The sequence below is a fragment of the Anomalospiza imberbis genome, chromosome 4 (assembly GCF_031753505.1).
Source record: "Anomalospiza imberbis isolate Cuckoo-Finch-1a 21T00152 chromosome 4, ASM3175350v1, whole genome shotgun sequence".
NCBI lineage: Eukaryota > Metazoa > Chordata > Aves > Passeriformes > Viduidae > Anomalospiza > Anomalospiza imberbis.
In genome coordinates this window covers 31678479-31700646 of record NC_089684.1, presented here as the reverse complement: position 1 = coordinate 31700646, position 22168 = coordinate 31678479, and the positions used below count along the sequence as shown (strand labels likewise).

The 22168-nt window shown below is 37.0% G+C and overlaps 1 protein-coding gene across 1 annotated transcript in view; it reads right to left on the bottom strand.

The window, feature by feature from the left end:
• ARHGAP10 (Rho GTPase activating protein 10) overlaps positions 1–22168 on the bottom strand; it is a 137692-nt gene that overhangs the window by 76829 nt on the left and 38695 nt on the right. The window contains exons 2-6 of the mRNA XM_068187809.1: positions 20046–20141; positions 19895–19956; positions 7742–7813; positions 4427–4528; positions 1681–1791 (exon numbers count right to left, since the gene is read on the bottom strand). Of these exons, the coding sequence (XP_068043910.1) occupies positions 1681–1791; positions 4427–4528; positions 7742–7813; positions 19895–19956; positions 20046–20141 (443 nt within the window). The remainder of the gene's footprint in view (positions 1–1680; positions 1792–4426; positions 4529–7741; positions 7814–19894; positions 19957–20045; positions 20142–22168) is intronic.

The window sequence follows — 22168 nt, the reverse complement described above, 5'->3', positions numbered from 1 at the left end:
TGCTAATGACCACAAGGAGATGACTGTCACATCAGTCATCTGGTTTGCTGGAAGAAGGCAGCTTTGCCCATAGCTGCTTTTTGTACACAGATCTGACCTTCTGTCAGAACCAGCAAGTGACCCACTTAGCACATGCTGACCTTAGTATTTCAATTTAAAACAACAAACAAGTTGTACTACACTGGAAGCAGCATGAGGTGTAGTCCTGTCTAACTCTCCTGTTTAGTTCAGGTTGCTGGAACAAAGCAAGTAAGACATAAAAGAACAACTCTCTACAGAGAGCAAGCCAAAGAATGTATTTAATAAAAATCTGAAGTCATATAGCAAATAAAGCATTTTCAACAAATGCAAAAAAACTCAAAAATTTTAAGTATTAAGAGAAAAGGAAATAAGAATTTTTACAAAGCTTTCTAGTCTAGTGTAAACTTCAAGTACAAATTAGGCAACATAAAGTACAGTCCCATCCAGAAGAAGCTTTCAGAAATGAGAAAGGGACATGTTGCAAGAAAAAATTTGAAGATTCATTTCTCTAGTCTGGCTCTGAGGAAACTTCAAAAGTTCCAAAACACAATAACCAAATGCAAAGCTATTTAGGATTAGAAAAATATTTTTTAAAAATATTTTTTTTAAAAAGAGAAAAGAGTCAACATATCTACACCAGAAAAACCCTATACAACGACTCTTTTCACAGCATTTTGCCTTCCTTTAAACAATGCTAATATAATTGCAGCGATGTATTTTATGTATTTTAGCAATTTTTTTCATACAGGAATTATCTATATTAGAATAGACAGTTCTTAATAACTGCATAATGACCAGCTATTTTGATTAGGGTCATTTGAATTTTTTTTTTCATTATTACATTAAGGCAATTCTACCAGAATAAAAGGACAAACTTGGCCCAAAAGCACAGACTTCAGAGCAAGAGAGAATGGAAGTTACGTCTACAATCCATCCTCCCTTTATTCTCAGTATTACTCTTACTGTTCTCTTGTTGTTTGATAAATTTGTATTTAAAATACCAAGATAATGTACATTTCAGAAAAAATTCAGAATAAGTTCTTCTTATAGATTAAGAAAGAATCTTATAGATTAAGAAAGTCTCATCAGTGCATGCACCATTTCCTCAAAATTAAATTAAATCCCTTGATTTCTGCATAGATTCAACTGCAAGTGAAATTAAATGTATCATGCTACCCAGGAATGGGCTTCTCACCCAGCAGCCCCCTCCTAACTGATTTATATCTGCAATTCTTTACTAGCAGGCCTCTAAGCCCAACCTTCATAATTAAAATTAGATTCCTTGCATTAGTCAGCAAAAACATTTCATTAGTTAGAAAACTCAAGGAAAGAATCCTGACACCAACATCTTCTTGAATCCTCTATTCTACCTCACAATGTGAATTAAGGTTTTTGCAGTGCAACAAAAAGTTTCACACATTTTCTGAAAATCAACATCAGTGGGTCCAAATCAGTTCTTATTACTGAGGTAAGACTCAGTCATGCCTGGTTAAATTCATTTGCACTAGGAATCTGTACAGATGTAACAAGTTAGTTTAAATTCTGTTAAGTCACTCAATTGGTTGTGTTTTCCAGAAAGCAAAGCTTGGCTTTTGTCCAAATGCATTCCTTCTCCATCCCTTATGAAAGGTAGAGTAGGTTGAATTCCCAGATACTTACAGGCTCCACACATTCAAATTTCTTCCGCTCCTGTATCTCCTGCAGCTTGCACACGTACTCAAGGGACAGCTCATAGAAGTGTTTCCTGTTCTGCTCCACTTGGTTATCTGCCTGCACAAAGAGCACACCTCATGAAGTTTCACAGACATTTTGCAGGCAGCTTCAGGATAACACACGGACAGAAGTGGCAAGCAGATAATTTTCACCGTATTTGAGGGATTTGTTACAACACAGATCATTCATTTACTTTTGAATGGGAGCAGCAATTCCCTTTCACTAGATAACATATGTTGTTTTGAATCATGAGGCTAGACTTTTTAGAAAAATTCCAGCAACACCTCTTCAATCTTCTTTTCTAGGGAATCCAACTTTTAACAGCATTGCAAAGGTACCTGCCCAAACAGAGAGTGGGAGCTAGGAGCATAGTCCATTAGAAAAAGGGGAAATCATCTCTCCAATCAAATTAAGGAAGAAAATGTTATTTTTGAAAACTACAGTGCTGGTGTTGTAAATTTTACTCTATAACCCAAATAACTGCTTTAAATAGCCAGACTGCTATTGTACCCATCCCACAGCTGTGCTCACTCTCACTGGCAAGAAATGCAATAGAAAAAAAGTTTGCTTATTGGTACAGCACTCCACAAGTTTCCCCAGAACATCCAGTGTCTGAAAATGCAGCCTTTCTACCTGCAGCTGATATTTAGCACAGCTTTGCAGAAATGCCAGCACCATATTGATGCTGAACAGTTACACTTCAGCTGCCATCAATCTGCATATAAATATTTCACTTTCTAGCATCTACCCATTATTTTATGAAGTTATTATTTAAGGTACACATAAGATTTGTTTAATTTCATCTTAAAACTTGGTAATAGAAACTATTATTAAAATACATTAAAGAAAAGGTTACTCTAACTAACTAACACTTAGTCTTTGCCCACAAAAATAATACAAAATGCATCTACAGTAAATTACCAGAGGAAATGGAGAAAGGGTTAGGTGAAAGGGCAAGACTCTCTCTTAAATACTGAGACTACATCCTTCAGGCAGAACAGTGACTGCTGTGCTTTAAGAGGATAAACCAAATTAGCTTTAAGACATGCTTGGCTTTACTGCTCTGTGCTGGAGAACTCTCAGCAGTTAAAGGGGCATAACCACAAATACCAAATAAATAAATAAAGCCCTGATAAGTATTTCAAGTAAGCAAATGTGTTTCAACAAGCCATGCCATTTTGATGCATCCCATAAATTGTGGAATTGTTTGAGTTGTCAGCCTATAAACACAGGAATTGTTTGAGTTGTCAGCTAAGCTTCTAATCATATATACATGAAGGCTACCACAACACCCTAGAAAGAGACTCTGAAGTGGATCTTTGAGGACATCTGGCTCACCACACAATCCAGAATACATTATCACATCTCTCAGTTTTTTGAGGCATGAGTCTCCCCATGCACCCAGCAAGTTCCATTGTAGCTTGTGTACTGCTGAAGAAAGAGAGAAATAAGAAACACACCATGCCTCAGTAAAATTACAGGAATATCCTGCCACCAGGAGAGTCAAAAGTTGTGTTCATGTTAAGACACACTCCACAACATGGCATGTTTTTCATCAAAAACTTCAGGCTATATTTGATACAGCTTCAAAATGCCTCTTAGAGGCATTATGTATTTTTCCATTGAGGTTAGGTCTCATTTCAGATTTGATATCAAGAACCCATATTTCATCAAGTGATCATAATCAGCCCTTTATCATTTTCTCTGCGTCAAGTTCTCTGGCAGCTGATCAGTTTGACAAAAGTACAGGTCCTGATAGATGAGCCATGTTCAATAACTTCACTGGGACAACTCACCTCCCCAAAATACAGTTCTTTACACATTTCAGGGTCAATGCTGCAAGTGCAGCATGGTGAAGTGACATCTTAGTGAAACTCAGGACTAGAGAAATTCCAGGATAACTTTGCCAGTAATATTAACCATTTTTATTAAAAATGGCACAGAATATTTGAGATGGGGTAGAGGGCAGGGACATGAGTTATCCTTGAGGAAAACATTAAGGTTTTTTATAGTCTAAGCATTAATAATTCTGACATAATTACATTTATCTGGGAAAATAAGTCCTTCTGGCTACAGCAAGTCTCTACAAGATTTCCCGACAGTCTTTTCACATACTATTTGCTGTTGCTCCAGAAATCAAAACTATTACAAATAAATTGATGATGATAATAAACCCAGAGGGACAGAAGGAATGCAAGGCAAAACAAATCTATCAGTTATAAATTGTCAACAATTTTTTTATAGCACTATTCAAAAAACTCCCAAAATAAATCTTCAAAACATGAGAAAAAGCAAAGGCACAAACCCACTTTATTTGGTAATAAAAGTCCTGCTGACCTCTGCTTTAAGTGCTATCACAGGACATTCAGTCAATACTCACAACGCAATGCAAATTACATGAATGGTAAAGCCTTTTAAGAAATGCAGAGTTTTTCACAGTATGTTTGCTCTTCCCTATTCTTTCAATTATATATAAAAAATGACATGAGACTCAGTGCTTCATGCACACAAAACCCTTGATTCAGAAAATGGTGGAGGTACTAAGTTCAGCAAATATTGATTTTTTCACCAACCTTTCCAGATGAGAAAATTGGTTTGTTTTACCACTGAGAATGCTGTTTCTGCATTTGGATAAGTATATTTACCTATTCCAAAGCCTTCAGTCTGCAAAAAAAAAGAGAGGCAACAATACCTCTTGTAATTGTAGCTCTTTCTTCTTAGCTGATAAATTCAAATGTTTTTCTAACAAACTGTAGTTCTTCTCTGTCTCTTTATCAAACTTCTTCTTTTCCTCCTAGATGCCGAAACAAAGTAGCAACCATGTCAATATAAAAGTGTACTATTTTTCTTCTTTTAAAATTCTAGTTCATCAGGAACAAAGAGAAAACCATTTCATAGCTCCGATAAGCAGAAAAAAATATGCTCCATCTCATTTTAAAAATTAATTTAAATGCTAACTTGAAATTAAATCCTATCGCATCATTATGGTTCATATTATCCCATCACACAGATGCTTACATCTTCTAAGTTAAAAAAGAAAAAAAAACTGACTTCTTGATTTATTGCATTTTTCATTATTTTTAAGCATCATCCACACCACCTTATTTTTGAATAAAAGGCACTACATGGAAATACCAGTTTCATTGAAAAAAATAACTTTCTAAAATTGACAAGGGAGAAGTTTCAACAGCTCAAAACCCAAAGAAAATACACCTCTATAATCCATAGGATTTCTTCATTTTAAAGCTATACAACAACCTCAGTGCTGAATTCCTATTTCTACCAGAGTGTTATTGTGCCCATTACAAAACCCCAATAAAAAGAAACAATATCCATACAACTTAATATCATAGTGTCAAAAGAAAAACTCTCACAGACATGTACGAATTTCATTTGCACAATGCAAAACCATTTCTCTGACCACCAAAAGCAATGTGTTGGAAGAGGGACAGTCATTAAATTATTTTTGGAAATCTGGGTTTCTAGATCTAATTTAGTAGAAGATATTGTGAAACAAATTGATTCTTCAGTTCCAGTGCATTAAAGCAAAAATCAGTATTCATTAATTCAACCAACCAGTTTTGAAGCCATTTTTAGTATATCTATTTGCAGTTGAAAATAACCTCAAATAAGGAAAAATCAAGTATTTAACTACATATTCAAGAACTGGCAGATTTATTCATCAGAAATATACCAGATCAATTAAAATATTTTTCCTCATCTGTAGATTTGAAATCACATTTAAATGTATTTTAAACAAACCCCTGGTTAAACTCTACAGACATAATTGCTCTTAACCTTTCATGTCGACTAATACTATATATACTTTATTACAAGAAACACTTATTTTTGTTCTCCAAACCATTAGATTCTGAAGATGGCATTGAAGCGGCTGTTTAGGATTGCTTCTCAGCAAGGACTTCTACCAGAATTTTTTTCCCCACTCTGAGACTCAAAATTTCCTTTAAAAAAGGAGTCTTTAAAAATATTTGTTATCAACTGAGAAACATGAAGGTGTGCATACAGTATCAGAGTGATTAGAGATAACATATTAGCAATATGGGGAATTGGGAACAAAGTGCAGGGAAATACGTGAATCTTTGTGCTTATATTAGCAAAATTTCCATTGATGTGGTGAACGTTTGAATGCTCCCAGAAAAAGAGTTCTCTTAACTTCTTAACAGGCAAAGCCAGAAACTTTAGACACACAGCTCGGGATTAGTGCAGCAACACTTTTCAATAAGGGGTAATTCAGTAAGTGTCCCAGCTTCCAGCTCCATAAAGTTAAACTTTCCTCCCCTTCCTTTTCTTCAGCTTAACTAAGACCATTTCATCAGCAAAGGGGTGTAAGATGCAGAAAAAATCTGAGGCAGCAGATTCAACTTTTGTTTTGCAATGGCAGAGCATAAATCTTTACTAAAGCAAATACTACACAATGTTGTAGATATATTTCACTACTAGATGCCATAGCTTGGTTTTCAGAGCTAAGCAGAGTTATATTTCTAATGTCAGTGTTTTGATTATATTGAAAAAATATTCAGTTAAGAATATTCCAAGTGCTGAACATTTTTAGGGGGGTTTTATTTAAACATTAAACCATTATGTAAGACTTCTATTTAAAGGTTTAAATGACCTTTTTTGACAGTGAATTCTGTAAAAAAAAAATATCAGAAATAAAAGCTACAGCTTCATAGAAACTATATGCAGGGACACAAGGAAAGAAACATCCATCCAAACAAACTGGGAGATGTAGGCTGTGTGAATATAATTTGTGTTAGAAGCATCAGGGAGAGAATTCTGACTAGGAAATGAGTGAAGATATGAGATAACTTAAAACATTAGGAGTTCTCACCCCAAAACCAGCAATAATCTTTAACAGCAAAAATACTGCTGAAATAATGCATTCATTACACAGCTGCTTCTATGACAATCAGTTACATTCAGAAAAAATTCTCTCTTTCCTTAGAAGACTGGCTATATTTCAGACCAAGTTTTTGTGTGTGTTGGTTAGGTCACCTAATATACTTCTACCTAGTCCATAGAATTACACAAAGTTCATTGTACCATTGAACTGAAAGGATTTATGATCAACAGAGCATTTTAAGTTCACTAACACTGAAATCATATGCAGAACATGTTAATCATTCCTGCCAAAGTCAAAACGCATAGTGCTCTTATAAGTGAAATATTGTCTTAGCTACTAAATCTCACTGGTGATGAAGTCATGAAATTGTAAAATAAACCATATGCAGGTATTTTGAAAATGTATTGAGTTTTACAACAGAAATCTTTAATAAAATGCCAGTTTCTTTCTTTTCTACTTTTTTTTTTAATAAGCACTTAAATTTCTCACTGCAAGGAAGGTGGACAGACACAAATTTGTCCTTGTTACTTTTATCCAAATCTAGTCTGTACTTGATACATGAAGTTTACTTTGCTTTTTTTTTTTTTTAATATTCACAACTTAGTGACAATCTTAAAAAAAAATACCAAATGCTTTTATCAAAAATACTTTCTATGAGATCTTGTCCTTAGCCTCTTCATCCCTATTATTCCCATGCATACAGAGCCGATGAGTTATTTATTCAAAACAAAAAATTAAATAAAGGCAATTCGCATTTGCAGGTGCCAAAAATTCAGTTAAAAGCATATGGATGAGTGAGCTTCTTTAGGTAGTTAATATTTTTCAGCCTTTGATTGTGCAACTGCAGGCAAATACAAAGCAGAACAGGGTTACCCATTAGGAAGGGGGGAAAGGCTGTTAGCAGAATTCTTCCTATTCCAGACAGATGAGATAAGGGAGATGGGGAGAAGGAAGGGAAAGGACACATTCTTCTCTTCTTGAAGCATTTCATTTGTTTCTGAAGAAAGTTCTCAAAGTAGAAACAAATAAGTGTGAACACATGAAACATAAACAATAATATATTTCTGCCAATTACATGTCATTACTGCAATGCAATCCAAGTAGATAAATTAATCAAACTTATAAAGGCAAGGAGGGACAAACCTTTACAGCTCCTAGCTGCTCTTTCCTAAATCTTTCCAATGGTTTGATCAGAGTTTCAGTAACACTGAGTGCCTAAAGAAAAAAAAAAAAAAAAAAGCATGGGTTGGGTTTCTGTAGCCAGATTGATGAGTCACATCAGCATCAGCAATAAAAAAAAAAAAAGCAAGCAAGCTCTGGGGCAAAATAATAGAAGCATGCAAGTTAGAACTTCTAACTCAAAAAAAAAAAAAAATCTGAGTTTATTCAAGCTTACAAAATTTCTTAATTCAATCCACTATCAGGAAAATTAAATTAAAACAAATGCAAAAATTTCAAAAATTTCCAGGTTGCACCCAAAATTGCAACTGCTTCATTTGTGCCAGTCTTGCAGATCAGGTTGAAGGCCTCAATGACTGAACACCAGAATGAGACAGATGACAAATGAGCTTCATTAGGGGATGCAAAAACTTCTGCAACAAGAAGCACTATAGACAACTGTGGAATAGACCAGTGAGTAGCAAATAATAATCTTTTAAGTCAGTAAAAGCCACTAGGCATTCATATAAGTCTCCAAATATTAACACACTTAAGTACATTAATAAGACCTTAAGCTAAATTATAAAATCAAAGAGGTGCAAAGTCAATAAACAAGAGGTTGAGATGACTGGGTGAGCATCCACTAGTGCACTTATGATATAAAGTCTCATAGCCATTGTAAAAAGAAAAAAGGAGGACACAATATTCCATCATAAGACAGAAAACAGTAGCTTATTAAATCTGCACAGCTACTAATTCACATTAAATTTCCCTGAAGATGGAGCAGGGTTCCATTTAGTGTAAACAAGACTTTAAATTTTAAAAATATTTAAAATTTCAGGAAAGGCTGGTACTTCTTGAACACAGCAGCAGCATTGAAAAGATGGCAAGAGCATTGCAGGTGAGGGGGAGCAGGGGGAGCAGTCCTTTTGGTCTGTCCTAAGGCATACCCACAGAACAAATCATGCCCAGGACTGGGCTTAAGCACAGCCACTGGGCTGGGATGCCAAGAGTTCAGGCAGAGCTCCCTGGAATCCCCCTAACATACAACAGAAGCCTTGCTCTCTCTTTCCTCCCCTTTCCCCTCCCTTTATAGTGAAAATCTTCAGATAAAACATCACAGGCTTAAACCGGCCTTCTGGAGCACTTCTGAAAATTCTTATCATTAAACACACACGGGATGTACTGGAGATCTGGCACAACACAAATCTAAACAGCACTGTCTGCTCCCGCCCATCCCTGCAGCCATGAGGGATTACTGTGGGAGTCATCCTGCCAATTCACTGTAACAACAGCAACCCACATTTCTACAGGGCCAGCACAGCACACTAACCTGCTGCTAACTGCAAACCCAAAGAGCTGGCAAGTCTGGGCCAAACTGGGTGCTGCACAGTCATCCACGTAACAGCTACATCCTAACTTCAGAGCACGCTTTCTTCTGCAGAGCACAAAACTCCCTTTTGCATCCATTTCCTGATTTTGCCAAAAACATTTTAAAGCACCCTTCGGTGCACCCTTGGGAACAACAGGAAAAGGAAGAACTCTCAAGTCAGAGTGGAGAGCATGGAAACCTCACAATCAGTCCTTCTATACTGGAAAACTTTAAATTGTTCTCTATTCTAACAAAATGAAGGAGAAAACTCCTCGGGGGAAAACTCAAAGAGGATGGCACAAGCTTCCACGAGGTAGAGCACCACACTTACTGGAATAATTTCAAAGCATTTAAAGCACTGAGCACTCACATGGTTAGAGGGTTAAAAATAACTAACGAATGACAAGTTGCTTATTAGTTGTTTGAACATTTACACAAAAAAGTGTAAGGTTAACACGCACTGAATGTATGCTGAACACAAAGTCCAAACCAAAGAAAACCATAGCACCTTGATGTAACAAAAGAAAAATACAAAAAAAAAAGGAAAATATATGCATAAAAGGCTGTGCTTCATAAATCAGCAGGGCTGTAAATCACTTGTCCTGCTACTCCTATGCATTATTAACCATGGGAACCACTACAGGAATTTGTTTGAAGCAGAAAATAATCTTTAAATCAAAATGGGATGTTCTCTTCAGTGACTGCTAACAAGCAGATTCCACTGCTGCCAGTGGGATGATATGCTAGTAATTCTTTCATTAAAAGAAAAACAAACTTCCTCTCCTTAAAAAAAAAAAAAGAAATTTCTCACTTTGCACAACTTAAACTTTTGTTAACAGATGTATCCCCAGGTGCCTGCCATGAATGTACTTATGATTTGTCACCCCCTTTGCTTTTTGTGCCTGGGTTAAATAACAGGACACTTGATTACTACTGGGTGTAGTGAGATTTTGTACGTCCTTGGTCATTCATACCAGGCCATATATTAAAATGCAAGACTGGTAAATCCAACAGTGAATTACAGAGATCTGTAATTGTTGAACAATTGATCAGATTGCTCTTCTGACTGACAAAATTCATAATTAAAATATGCCCATTACAAGATTAAATAGAGAGGCATTCCAGCTGTTTTCCAGTACATAGAGTCCAGTGCTTGTCACGAAAAATTAGAAAAAGATGTATTATTATTTATAGAAAAAGAAATTATTTACACTGCTATTCATTCTTAGCTTATTTATAACTCAGAAACTTAAAACAATTCTTTTTTAAAAACTATAGATAACAAATTAGCAAATAGGAAATAAGTGAGAGATTACCTAAATATATTTGTAATTATCACTTGTACCTTTCTTCAGAACTAGAATCATGTTAAAATGGAAAATTTCCAGCAAAAGTTAAACGAGGCATTTAAGTTGATTAATATGAAACTAGATGTTCCTTCCTTTTTCAGCTTGTCTTGCATTCATTTTCATCCCTCTTCTCTAATCCTGACAGATTATGACAGAAATGTACTATATAAAATGACATTTAAAAAATCCCTTTCTTTACATCTGTCATCTATCCAAACCTACATAAAACAAATATATATTCAATTATATCTGGCAGGCAAACTGTGACATGCAAGTCATAAGTGAACCAATCTAACAAGGTCATGTCTCAGGTAACAGAATTTTAACCAGCTTTGTGAATGTCAGAGTCTCAGGAATGCTCTGAGAAATGTTTAACCCGACATGCGCGTGTGTCTCGGGTAGACAGTCCCAAACTGCTTACGCTAGTCCTGCTCTGTTTGCAGCACCTACAGAAAGGTCAAAGAATTAACTTAACTTGAACATAAACCTGGCAACAGCAATAATAAAGTCATCAGTGCCATCACCACTTCAGAAGATCACTCTATCCAACATTTCCAGCCTCCTGAAGCATGCTGTCAGCTTTGTGTATATCTATTTCAGATGCCTTTACAAAACTCCACTTGTTCAGGCAGAGAAATTGTACAGAATATAGATTAAGGGGCCCCAACCACTCTTTCCAACTGCAGCCCTCAAAGGCACAGGCTAAATCCATTAGCAAGCTCATTCACAGCTGCTGGATACTTCCTCAGTCAGGTCAACAAGACCCAACAGGTCACTGAGCAGTCAGTGGCAGTCCACAAGATGACTCCATTTAGACTGTCACTTCTTCCCTTCCCAGAAAAGGTGGGAGTAGAGGTGTTTAAGGAGAAACTGCTTCCACCAACACCTTGTCCTATGCACTGTAACCTGACAGAGAAGACCAGGCACCAGCATTCAGTGCTCCTCTTGCTTTCTCCTGCAGTAGGCAGGAGCAGGTTCTCTAAGTTCCCACTCCCTTTCCAGGCACAACCAGGCTTATACTGCAGAGGAGGAAGGCTACTTGCATGGACTGTAAAGGAGTAGCAACCCAGAAAAGCTCTCCTCAAAGTTCAGTGGCTAAAAAGGTTAAACTAACCTAAGTTAATCAAAGTTTGTTATTAGACAAATGCAGCACTGGCCTCCCAGCTTTCATCCTGAAAATGTCCTTAGAGCTCAGCCTTTACTGGAAGCACTGGAAATTACACACTGCTCATCAACAATTCTGGCGGTAAATACATATCCTGACTCTGCTCCATTCCAAATTCAAGCATTCTCACATTAAAAAAAAAAAAACAGGTTTACTTAGAAAGAAGAAAACTAAGGCATAAACATACACCTTCCTGCAGACTGCACTGCAACACAGGAGTGCTGAGTTTTCAATTCCATCTCAGGAACTGGAATGCAGATTGGATGCCTTGCATAAAGGAAGGGGTTTAGTTTCTGAGCATACCAACTGGAAAGATTTATTTGTAGTCAGAGGCAGGATTGTTTCTCCCCTCAACAAAGCTATGAGGGAGGCCAACAAGTCAGTAAGTCAATGCTCATGAAACTGAGCAAGTGTCAATGAAACCAGATCTGGGAAGGAAGCTTTGCCTTAGTGAGTGCAACAAAGGCAGAAAGGTAGGCATACCTAGCAGTGATTCAATAACAAAACAGTTGACAGTGCTGCCAGACAAAGAATTTTACTTTCCAATAAAGATATTTACCATTACAGCTGCTATTCTACTTACAGAGGAGATAGTTGTTTTCCCTAAGAAAATGCACTATTCAGCCTAATAAAGAAAAAAAAGCCAATTCTGATACCTCCAATGTTGAGGGAGAGAGAAATACATAAAAAAATATTATTTTCTCCAAAAAGCTTTCCTACTTCATATAGTGATTTGCTACTGAAATTTCTCAAAACATTCAGACCTATGCCTGAAACACTGTATTATTAAAATCTGCAGATAAAATTCCAGTACTGAAAACATCAGATGTTACTTGCAAAGCCTGAATCTCTGTTCTTTCTTTTCCCATGAGAATATGATTTGCTCTTATAGTTACACATTCCCCCAGTCAGCTGCACAGCCAACCCCCCTGCCAGCCCTACAGACAGAGGTGTCTCTATAACCACTCCTGAGCACTGGTGTTGTATTTATCTGGAGCACTGATGACTGTAGACAGTGCAACCCACCTCAAGGCTCATTACTTTGTTTTCAAATCAAGTTTTCTTCCAGTAAACATGTCTGGATTTTCTCCCTGCTCTAGAGCTTTCTCTGTAGCTTTACAATCTTAGATAATGAAAGGGCCTCAGGCACACATTGGGAATACAGACATAGGAGTTTTTGGGTTTTAGAAGGCCTGCAGTAAAGGATTTTTAAGGAGGTCTCACAGCACATTAATACTTGTGTGTCTTTGCATTTGCACAGAGGCTATAAAAAAGAAGTGACATCCATTGCTGTGGATTTATTTCCTGTGGAGGAAGCCATCTGGTAACAAAAGAGCCAGGGGGACAGGTAATACACTTCACCTAGAGACAACATATTTTGTTGAAGCACCGGGAGGCATCTGTAACAAAACACATCACCTCCCTCTTAGGTGTTCCAGAGAACTACCCCTCAGGGCTTGGTAAGAAGACAATAAATTTCTCAGACTGTTCCAGGGGGAATTTCCTAGACCATTGAGCCACTGCCTCACAAGCCTCAATACAGGCAGAATCCTGTGCACTTCCTAATTCTTTCACAATCAGCAGCCCTGGCTTACAGGAAATACAACATGCTGGACTCCTGAGTTCACCCTTCTACAGAAGAGTTGTTTCCTGTTCATCTCTTGGAAGTTCATGACTCACCTTAAGGACAAACAGCTAAAAGGGCCTCCTATGATCCATCTGCTATACTGTGCCCTACTCTGAAAAGCTGCCCTCATTGATTCTCTTGTCATGAAACTGCTGGCCTCCAAAATCAGACTGGTATCACAAGGAAACAATAAATAATTTCCTTAAAAAAAAAAAAAAAAGAATAGACAGTGGGTTTTAGTAAAGATTATTTACTGAAAGCTATTTAATAGTCCTGTCTTCTGAGTAAGCTTATTCTTATGCAATACTTTCTACTATAAAGAGAAAAATACTACAAAGCCATAATCATAACAAGCAAGAACACAAAATAAAGAAAAACAGACTTTTACACACTGCAACAAATCATCTTTCCCCATCTGCAGTGAAGGAAAGCTGGGGATAACTCCACTAAGAAAGACCTTGCCTTAGCAAACCACAACACACCAGAACATGGTCTGGTATTCATACCACAGCCATTGTATGTGATCATACCATGATCCTGACCAAGCAAAAAGGCTGCTCAGAAAAGAAAACTACATAATGTCCATTTTCTTGGTGCATGGCAGAGCTCATCATTGAGCAAAAAGATGCCTCTGAAAGTCAAGGAATCTAGCAGTGAACGGCATCAGTATTCAGTCAAGACTGAATTGCTCAATTGTCAGTGCTGTCCTCCAGAAGAAACACTGGTGTTATTAACAATCAGCAAAATCCAAACATGTGACAGTTTTACAATGCAAATTCCAAGCATTTCCCAATGATGAACTACCAGAATGAAAATTCTCTAGTGAATTATGTTGATGAATGTGAGACCACAGAGTTATCTGGAAGAGGAAGCCAGTGGTAACAGGACTTGTCAGCTGTGTTCACTCAGAGGTGGGAGGAACACACCCAGATCTGGTTTTGCACTTTTATTCTTCTATTGTACAGACAAGTCATCTTTGGTTTACAGATTGATGTAACTCACAAAACTATTTCAGAAGACTGTATATGACATTCAAAACTCAACAAATAAATGAAACATTCAATGTCAGGAACCACCAAATCAGAGTAAGATATGGCTGAAATACTCATAGTTCTACCTTTGTGTTCCATATTCTGAAAATTACATGATTGTCATCTGATCTCATGCCCAGCAGAGAAAAAGGGAAGGCTGGGCAATGAGATATGGCAGCAGTTGTTCTGCTTGTTTCTAAAACTGGACAATGTTTTATTAAATTGGAAAAATTGCACAGGAAAGAAAAGAATGTAGATGCTGCAATTAAGGTACTCAGTGCTGTTCTTGAGACATGCTGCTTCATCTGTGCCTCTATCTCTGCATCTGAAATATACAATGCACTGTTGGCAGCCTAATTTTTGAGACATGGTCAACAATTATGTCCTTTCCACTGTCTTGCAGATATATTTAGCAGTTTACACTGTCAGCAGACTTAAAAGCATCTGAACATATGGAGCACTACATAATGCCTTGAACTCCTATTGAACAGATCTTGAATGCATCACACATCTAAGACTATGGGTACTTTTTTACTCAACATCTGTGAGTAAACTGATTGTTCCTTCACACAGATTTCTTCAGATTATTGTCAAGAGAGATTAAGATTTACAAACCCTTAAATACCACACAAAGAGTACCAAAGAAAAACTTAGAAAAATTAATCCCACCATCTTCACTGCAGAGTCAACTGCTGAATCGAATCCAGATACAAAAGTCACTGGAGAAAAGGTAACAGAGTTAGCTATTCAGAACACTGTGTGTTAAGTGAACACTTCACCTGTGAAATAAATACTCATGCACTTCCATATCTAATCATAAGAGGTAGTTTAAGTAAGAATAAATAAGTAAATGTACATATGTGTACAGATTACTTAAAGTATATCTTTAAACTTTTGAGTGTACACCTTTGAATGTTAGCAACATCTTTTAACTTGTGAAAGCACAACTGAGAAACCATCTGCCACTTTTTTTTAAGAAGAAATTTAAAAAAGACTAAAAGAGTGACTTCATGGGGATATTTCTTTAAAAATCCATAGAGAAACCATTTCTTGTGCTCCTGATACATGCCAGGAATAACTCTGCTTATCAGAGATGCTAATCTGGATTTGATTCTGCCAATCTGGCAAAACTGACAAAGAATGCAAAATAATTTTTTCAGAGGCCAAAATTGCAAAGATACCCACAGCACAAGAACAAGCCTTTATTTTGCTAAAAAAAAAAAAAAAGGAGGAAAAAGACTTTAAAATATTGTTGTGTAGTACCTTTCCTCTTAAGACATTGGAAGGGATAGAAGTGTGAGAAAAATATAGCAGGAAACAGAAGAGAACTTATCAAAATAAAACAGCTTGTTTATATTGGGTAATCACAGAGAATATAGTAAAATGGATATAATTGTATCAGAAATCCTGTACAAAGAGAAATGTGGTGGAGTCAAACAAAATAGATGAGTGTTTAGGGGTAAAGTTAGAAAGAAGGCAAAAAACATTTTATTTGGCAAAATCAAAAAAAAAAACCTAAGGAAAAGAGAGAGGAAGGAAGTTATAAAACCATTATAGAACTGAAATGAGTGTTAAATCAATAATTGTGTATAAGACAACAGATTTTAATTACATCCACAAAGGAAAAAACCCTCACTTTCTAGCAAATTATCAAGTGAGGAAAAACAGGTCATAAGGGGAGTAAGCACTCCTTAAGAGCCGTTAGATGTATTCCTACATTATACAACAAAAGTATTAATTGCATTTAAGTCAGAAGGGGCTTTCCTTCAGAATAGTTTAGGAAGTCAGCAAAGCAAACTAAAGGGAGAGGGAAGAAAGGTCCCAGAGGATGGTAGAAGAGCAAATAAGTGGCAACTTAAAAGCAAGAGGAGGAGAAAGCAGTAATTCTAATATAAAAGAGAGAAGGTCTAAACAGAGTGTAATTAAATTGAACAAGGAAAAATACAGAAATAAAATACCACTTGGAAAGGGTAACCATGAAAACATTGCTATGAAGGAAAAGTGATGAGTTTTATTCCATGACTACTGTAGAAAAATTCTCAAAAATTTCCCAGCTTAACTTGTCCCAAACAAGACTCAGTGTGAACATCAGGTGAAACAAATCAAGACTAAATATCAGAATAAAGAGAAATCCATGTTCCTGGAACTTTTTTAAGAACAGGTTAGACCAGCTCTTGACAAGGATCATGTGAACTCCAGACACAGATAAACTCCAAGGAGGACAGAGGAACTCCAAGGAGGAAAAGCCCTCAAAGGCAGCACACCAAGGTGACCACAGGAGGAGTGCCAAGCACTGCCAAGCTAACTGAGGGAACAATACAAGAGCTATCAAAATTTGGTTATGACTTTGCAAGACTGGAATCAGCAGGGAAAATGAACTAAGGGGCAAGCTGGTCATTTAGGAGAAGCCTGGGATGGAGAAAGGGAGGTGTGAAGGAAAGGACCAACAACCACAGGCTAACCAGGTAACGCTTCTCTGCTTGACACCACAGCTCAAATGAGGGAACACAGTGAAACCTGTTGTTCTCAGTCCCTCACAAGAATCAAAGCTCTTTTCTGCTGCCAGGAAAACTGGGGCTGGGAGGAAGGGTTTGGTGCTCTCCCTGGTAAGCAGGGGAACAGCTGGGTACTTCGACAGAGCATCTGAGCATCACCATGCTGGGCCTTGCTCATCCCCACCTTTTCCTACCACCTTGCCAAGTTCCCTGTCATCCCTGAACTTGCACATCACTTCTGCAGTGCCAAAGGAGCAGAATCTCAGTCCTACGACTCCATTCAGCCTCAACATCTAAAAATAATTTCCAGAATATTCTCAGAGACAAAGTGATCTATTTCTGCCCTGGGGGGCATCACCAAGCTACAGTGCTACAGAAAGATGCAATTTGGTTTTGTATTGACCACTCTGTAATAATTTCAGTGAAATGTTTGAATTATTGCCAACTTCCCTTTTCAAATGCATCTAAATCCTTTGACACCTGGGATATAATTTCAGCAACCTTTGAAGGAGGTGGGAGAAATGGTAAAATCATGAAGTGCAAGACTCCATCTGAATGAAATTATATCCACCAAATAAATATTCTCAAAGCTAATTTACCTTTCTGGTCATCATTTATTGTAAACACTGACAGCAAGTTTTATGAATTCTGGATTTACTACAGTTTCAGAAAACCAGGAAAAGTGTAGTTTATGAGCATTTACTTTGAGTCTAGAATGTATTTTAAGTGCAAATTTGTTTCATTTACAAAGTGGTTCTGAAATAAAAATAACCCTTTTCTCAAGTATCCAAAAAAACCCAAAATGTACAACAGTGAAATGTCCTTAGTCCTGTAATTATTCATTGATTTCCTTGATATTACTTTATGAGCCTGAAATTTATCTATCGATTTAACTATACACTGACACTGAAGACAGCAGTCCAAAATCCTCTGGTCATCTTCAAAATAGTAAGAGGGGAAAATGCCCAGTAATTAACATTCGTAACAAAGACTGAATGCTTTTGAAAAAAAATCCTGCTATATACTTTGCGTCTTAATGGAACATCTTTGGATCCCTGACCTCATTCCAAACATCTGTGAATGCAACATGCCCTAATATTCTCCACAGGAGTAACTCTAGAGCTCATGCCACTGTTAAAAAATACACTGAGAAGAAAAAAAAAAAAAAAAGTCAGAGGAGCAGATGCTGGAAATTATCTTTTCCAGTCACCAAACAATCATTTTCTCAGAGACTTATAGTCATTGCTACATAAGCTCACTCCAGAAATGATACATAACATTTGCTAGACTACAAATGCAATAAAAAGGCCACACATCTGGTAACTCAGAGAATATATTCTGTTTCCATTTGGCATTAAATATTTTTCCCATTACAATTTATACTCCCTGTTTTTCATCAGTCATGGTTCTAACAAAACCTGCATTTCATCCTTTTCCTATAGTGAAACTGACACTAGTTAGCTTTCAGTATGATAACACCTTCTGTGTAGCGTGGGCACCATACCAAAAAAGTAAGTTAATACATTTCATGGCATTCAGTTTGAACAATAGAAGTGTTTTATGATCCAGACAGACAGCACTGGATTCTGCACAGCCTGCTGTGATAGTGATCTATCCCTGCTGAAGAGCTATCGATACAGTCATTGAAATGTGCCATGTAATTGTTAAGTCATCCCTCAAAAGCCTGACATCAAAATAATGTGGCAGTTCATTAAGTATTTTTCATTATAAAACTTCATAAAGATTTTCATTTATTAGATTTGTGCAAGTCATTAAAATAAAATAGTTATGGATGGCAGGAAAAAGCAGAGTAAGGACTATACTGTGAAGTTATGAAAAACAAAAGAAGTATTGAAACATACTTGAGCCAATCTCTACAATTTGGAAAAACAGCTCAAAACACTGAAAAATTGTCTCTCCTATGCAAAGACAGATTTTAGGAAAGTGTGAAGAACCACACTGACCCTAATTCCGACCCGAATGTGGTTCCAGATCAGAACAGCATACCAGAACAGAGCACAACACTTACAAGGAACCATGACTATTACTGCGATCAGGTCTGGAAAGAGAAACATGGAAAAAAGAATTTTTCACAAGTTCTTTTATCACTTATCTACATATTCCTGCACTGCAGGCACAGCTTCTGGCAGAAAGAAACAGGGAAGACAGCAGATTAGTCTCAGCTTCCTCTCAGTGATGCCAAGGCGTCACTGATTTCCAGGAAGGCAAAGATATAATCACATGTCAAATACCAAGAAATACAATTACTATCAAGTCAGATCTAAGCACATGTCCCACATGGAGAATCTGGCCTGATTCAGAAGAAAACTGGGTATACAGCAGCCACTCTATGAATCACTGTTCTGAAACAAATGCTGGGCACGCAGCTGCTGAGAAGAACCAGAACGAAACCATCCAGAAAGAAACCCCCCATCTTCTGAAAAGTTAGGAAACCTAGGTAGCAAGGTGTTTTGCAGAGCTCTCAGCCCCTGCTCTTTGTGCAGCCAGCATGAGCCATATTTCACCAATTACACCCCAAGCAATCACAGGCAACAGAACGAAGAACAGAGAACTTTTACACAACAGAACAGCTGTCTGCAGCTCCAACCCCTCACCACAGAGCTCAAATCCAAGGTATTTGGTAAAGGTTTTTAAGTCTGCTACTTCATAAATACAACAGATTGCATCCCAGATCCACATAAGCATTGAAGCCAGAGCTACAGAGATCCTGGGTCCAAAGCTGGCCAATTACCAAAACTTGGGTGTCCCCTGCTGCAGCATTAACTCTTTAATTTTGCTTTTTTCTGGAAATGGTAAACAAACTTATGGTGGTTTTCCCATTCACCCCAGCCATAATTAATCTGGGCATAACTATTTTAAACCAACTCATATTTATCCATCCCTACCATAAAGACTTCTTCTATAATAAGAACTAGTTGTTGTCTGTACTCTAGACTACAGAACCAGAGGCTGTACAATGAGAGCTCCCACCGTTAAGTCAGTGATATCAATGGTGGTTAACAAAGCAATAAAAGCTATTTCACCTAATGTTGATCTCTGCTATGTGCACAGCTTTTTAAATCATTTATTGCAACTCACCAAAATTTCTCTTTGTTCTTCAAGATTTTTTAAAAAGTTTGAAAACTCATGAAGTGATGCATCTGTAATAAAAAATAATACAAAGAAAGTTTAATCATGTTGCAGGATGGCACTGACAAAATATAGCCATTCACAGTCACTTCTTACCTACCTATGTATCTTTCATCATCAGTCTCTGCATCACCAATGAATTCAAATTTAAAGTCTCTCAGAGAATGGGCAAATTTTCTCTGGGCTGCTGAAAGGTCTGCAAGAAAAAAAGCACAGGTTGAAGGGTAAGCAGTCATGTTATGTAGGCCAGAAGATCTTTCTATGCCTAGAATAACCAACTTTTACAAGAAACTCTTAACACAGGTCTGCCTAAGGACATTACAGGACATCCAGTGTTGCCTAACCCTCTTCTGGTAAGGAATTTGTCACACAGAATTCTCTATACAAAGCTATATAGTAGAAAGCACATGTGATCATGTGTATGGTATTACATCTATCTTTACAGTTCACTTCAATTTAGGGCACAGGCCATGAAAACAAATCTATAATTACAGAAGTTAAGGGCACAACACTGTCAGTCGTACCAGTTGTCTTGCTCTGCTAACCTAAATTCACTCATATATTCATCAGCACAAATACACATCTTGGAATTTTCTAGATATTATACATAGCTCTGCTAGTGAAACTTCATATATAAAAATACATAAACCAAATACTATAGAATTCTTGCACTTGAACTAAAAATTCCATGGAGTTAAACTCTGCCAAAAGCTAAGTTAAATGCACAGCATTAAAATTAATTTTATATAATAACTGTTTTGTAATAGCTATAAAACATTTCCAGCAACCCAAATTAACCCACTAATGTTTGACAATTTGAGGTCAGAGGTACTCTTGCACTCCTCAGGAAGTAATCAGACTATATTCAGTCACAATATCATCATGATAAATCCTCACTGAAATTCATAAAGCTGTAAATAAACAGTGTGCACACACTTTTCTGTTGTGCTGACATGCAGGTTGGGAATGTCACAAGTTCTGGAAGGATTCATTTGTTCAGTAGGAAAAAATAAAGGATGCATGTCCTGGTACACCTCTATCCAGTAGAAAAGGTTTTACTCATATTTTTGTTGTCAGCAAAAGTTAAGGACAACTTAAAGTACTTAGTTAATCTATAATCTTTTTCTTATCACATGCAGTTCTGAAGGGTTAAGAAGAATTCTTTTAACAGGCCAGCTAAGCATTTTGCTCTTTAACAGTAACAGGCACTAAAAGATTACCAGCTTGGTCTTTTTTCTTCTAGTTTTAGGAGGGAGGCAATTTGTTTTAAGGTGGTTTTTTTTTGGTTTTTTTTTTTTTTTTTTTTTTACCAACAACAAGCAAAAAAATCACCGAATTTTATTACCAGTCCTGAATTCAACACATCATGTATTTTATCACATGTCATAGTACAACCCCTCATACTGGAAGTTCAGTTCAACTACTCAAAAGGTTAAGTCAAATACTCTACAAACAGCAAAGCAGTCTAAAATGAAAAAATAAATGCTTTCTGTTCTTTTTCCTTTCTTTTCACCCATTTCTCATTAGCCCTCTCCTCACCCATTGTGTAACAGAGCTGTTCCCTCCTAAACCTGTGCATGTACCCTCCAACACATGTTGTAGTAGGATGCTGCACAGGGTTGAAATAACAAGGATAAGAATGTTGAGGAAGCAGTAACATAACTCCCATGTGAAAGGAAACATGGGTGTTTTAATTCAAATGTCTTGTGGGCTGAACAGAGGTTCATAAAGCAAACAGCGAAAGAAACAAGTTCTGTTGGCTGTGAAAGGCTTAAATATAGAAAATAACAAGGTTCTTAACCATCTAATGTTACACTTATTTGTGAGCCAGGTTCACAGCACAAGGCTGAAAAGAATTTATTTATGGGAGAATGGTTCCAACAACACTCACTCTTCCAGACTTATTAAATTTTCTTGAATCCAATAATCCCCTCCCAAAGCCCTGTCATATGAGAGTCAGTCCTATGCTGGAGGGAGGAATTGTTTATTATGTTTTCTCCTGCTTGTAGAGATGAAGCATTCAAATCATGTTGCTCAAGGTACATGCTAAGAGACTCATGCAGCACCACACGCACACAACACCCCATTTAATGGACATAACAGGTACAATATTAGTGAGTTTATGAGCCTTTCTACAGGCTCCACTGTCACTCTCTTGTGACAGTGACAGCAAACAAAACCTATGGCCACACCCAGGCTCTTTCAGTGCAAAGTCTAACATTC